The 2573-nt window shown below is 34.2% G+C and overlaps 1 protein-coding gene across 1 annotated transcript in view; it reads right to left on the bottom strand.

Moving 5' to 3' along the window:
- Positions 1 to 921: 921 nt before the first annotated feature.
- akr1b1.2 (aldo-keto reductase family 1, member B1 (aldose reductase), tandem duplicate 2) overlaps positions 922 to 2573 on the bottom strand; it is an 8382-nt gene continuing 6730 nt past the window's right edge. The window contains exons 8-10 of the mRNA XM_014016954.1: positions 2463 to 2546; positions 2300 to 2382; positions 922 to 1550 (exon numbers count right to left, since the gene is read on the bottom strand). Of these exons, the coding sequence (XP_013872408.1) occupies positions 1508 to 1550; positions 2300 to 2382; positions 2463 to 2546 (210 nt within the window). The 3' untranslated portion in view covers positions 922 to 1507. The remainder of the gene's footprint in view (positions 1551 to 2299; positions 2383 to 2462; positions 2547 to 2573) is intronic.

The following is a 2573-nucleotide window of genomic DNA, read 5'->3' as shown; positions in this document are numbered from 1 at the left end:
ACACACACACACACACACACACACATCATATATATGCCAGACATCTTTATATAGGACACACATATCTGCTGTACTGCGACATGATTTTTGTGTCATGCACAGCTGTGATTGACTGTGTACAAACTAATATGGTATCAGAATTGTACAACTAAATGTATACTTCTCATCCAACCACAATTATATTCACTCTACCCAGAAGGCGCGGTTTACCAGCATAGTATATTTTTAACAAGCCAGAATGAAATAGGAGTAACGACTTATACTAATTATTTTTTTTAATGTAAGGAGAAGTAAAATGTAGGCTAAAAATAATTACTCAAATACAGATATTCAAAATTTCTACTTATGTAAAGTATTTGTTCTAATTACGACATGGAACACCCCTCAGGCTGATGTGAAACTATCAGACCTCATTTCTTTTAGAGTTCAACCCTGAAAGACAGACCTTTAAACGTCACCTTTTTGCTTGTGTGCTTTAAATGACTTTAAAATCATTATTATACGATGCCTACGTACTTCAAACTGAAAAAAATAATAATAAAAAAAAAAAACCTAAGCACCACTGATTTCATGAGAGGGCCCTCTGTGATCTGACAGCACCAAGAACGAACTGATGTTGTGTGACAGAAAGAGAACAGGAAGTAAAATCAGAATATACAGAAAGCACTATCACACTTCTGCACAAGATGTTCCATAACGGTTATTAAAACGCCACAAAACTTGATAGAAGAGTAAACCACAAAATGTAACAAGTCCATCTGATAAAAAACAGAAAACTATGTCAAAGATCGTCAGTGTTCAAACTGTGGATAAAACCCATGAAGAAGGAAATGAACCACTGTGGATCAGGACGTTCTTGCATTTATCTTCACGTCGGACTTAATTATTTTCACGTGTCGACTTAGAAAACTTAGAGACTTGTTATTTTCTCTCACAGGATTTTATTGGAGTGCTTCACACACATAAACACACAACATGGGAGGTGAAAGCAAAGTGCTTTTTAACACACGACAAACTGCCACGTATGATTCAGTCCAAGAGAAGGTGTAACACATGTTCTGTGTTTTACAGGGAAATGTTTACAACTTTGCACTGAAATGAACAAACATGAGTTAAAGCACTCATTTTTTCTGACTGATAAAAAAATAAGCTGCTTCTGAAAGAATGGTAGAAAAAAAGAGTGTTTCGTTTTTTTCTATAAAAATATAAAGTCTGGTATTTTGAAAAAGTGTCATATTTTAAAATGTAACGCTACGAGTTGTTGCTTTTAAACTAGATGAAAATCATCAAATACGTTTTGTACTTCAGTAACTTACTGTAACGCCACATTAAAAACAAGCTTCAGCAGCAATATTTGATGTGCGACAAGATAACAAATATAAACCTGAGCTCCAAGACAACTTCTTCTTAAAAAAAAATAATAATTCAACATTAATTTAGACAGGAAGGACGTGGAGAATGTGGAGCAGCGGACTCCAGCAGCACCTGTGGAACGTTACGGCTCAGCTCAGAACTCTGAGTTGAATGGGTAGTCCTTGTGTTTTACAGCCCTGAAAACACAAACACACGGAAACATAACCCTTAGCAAAACCTAGCATATGCAAGTATCCTTTAAGTATACTCATTTTAAACTAAAAATAAAAGAGTATACTTCCAGTTTACTTTTTATGTACTTCTCTGAGATATACCTAACCAAGTTTATCTTACACTATACTTGGCTTGTAGTAAAAGTATACTTAGTTGCTAATGTTTATACATTTTGACCAAGATAAACTTTATTAGTACACTGAAAGTACATTTTCACACAGACTGCTTTAATTGTAGTATATTTCAATATTAAACTAAAAGTATTCTTAGAAGATTACTTTCAGTATACTTCTTAGTATACTTTCATACATTTATTTTGGGCCAATTTAGTCCTAAAAGTCTACTTGTTAGTAAACTGCTAGTATATGGTAAATAATAAAAGTACACTTAGGGAAATACACTTTTATACACACTTTAGTGTACCTAATGATATGTACTTAAAGTATACTTCTTTTTAAGTTTATAAACATAATATACTTAAAGTGTACATTTTATAAACAAAAATGTCCCAATTTAGTATGAAGAAGTACTACATCAGTATACTTTCTAGTACACTACAAGTATATGGTGCCTAGTATACTTGATATACATAAACTTATACTCAAGTATACTTATTAAAATTAACTTTAAGTATACTACATTCTGGCAGAGCCTTTCCACAGGTTCTGAATCTGAATTAAAAAATAATAAAAATACAACAGAGTGGTTTTACCATTGCATCGGACAGACTCTCCAGTTTCTGTTGAACGCTGATATTGTTTTCATTTCCTCCTCGGTCAACTCAAAGTCAAACACCTGAGCAAACGAAAGCTGTTAGTAAAGCTGATTACAAGTTCAGCTCATGAGGAAAAAAAAACCCTTACTCAGCGATATACCTGGAAATTCTCCTGAATGCGCTGAGGCGTGACGGATTTGGGGATCACAATCACTTTCCTCTGCAGCTGGAAGCGGATCAAGACCTGGTAAAGAGAGCAGGAGGTGTGGGG

Source organism: Austrofundulus limnaeus, unplaced genomic scaffold (genome assembly GCF_001266775.1).
Source record: "Austrofundulus limnaeus strain Quisiro unplaced genomic scaffold, Austrofundulus_limnaeus-1.0 Scaffold158, whole genome shotgun sequence".
Classification (NCBI taxonomy): domain Eukaryota; kingdom Metazoa; phylum Chordata; class Actinopteri; order Cyprinodontiformes; family Rivulidae; genus Austrofundulus; species Austrofundulus limnaeus.
Note: the sequence above shows the minus strand (reverse complement) of the source record. Positions and strands in the feature narration are given on the sequence as shown.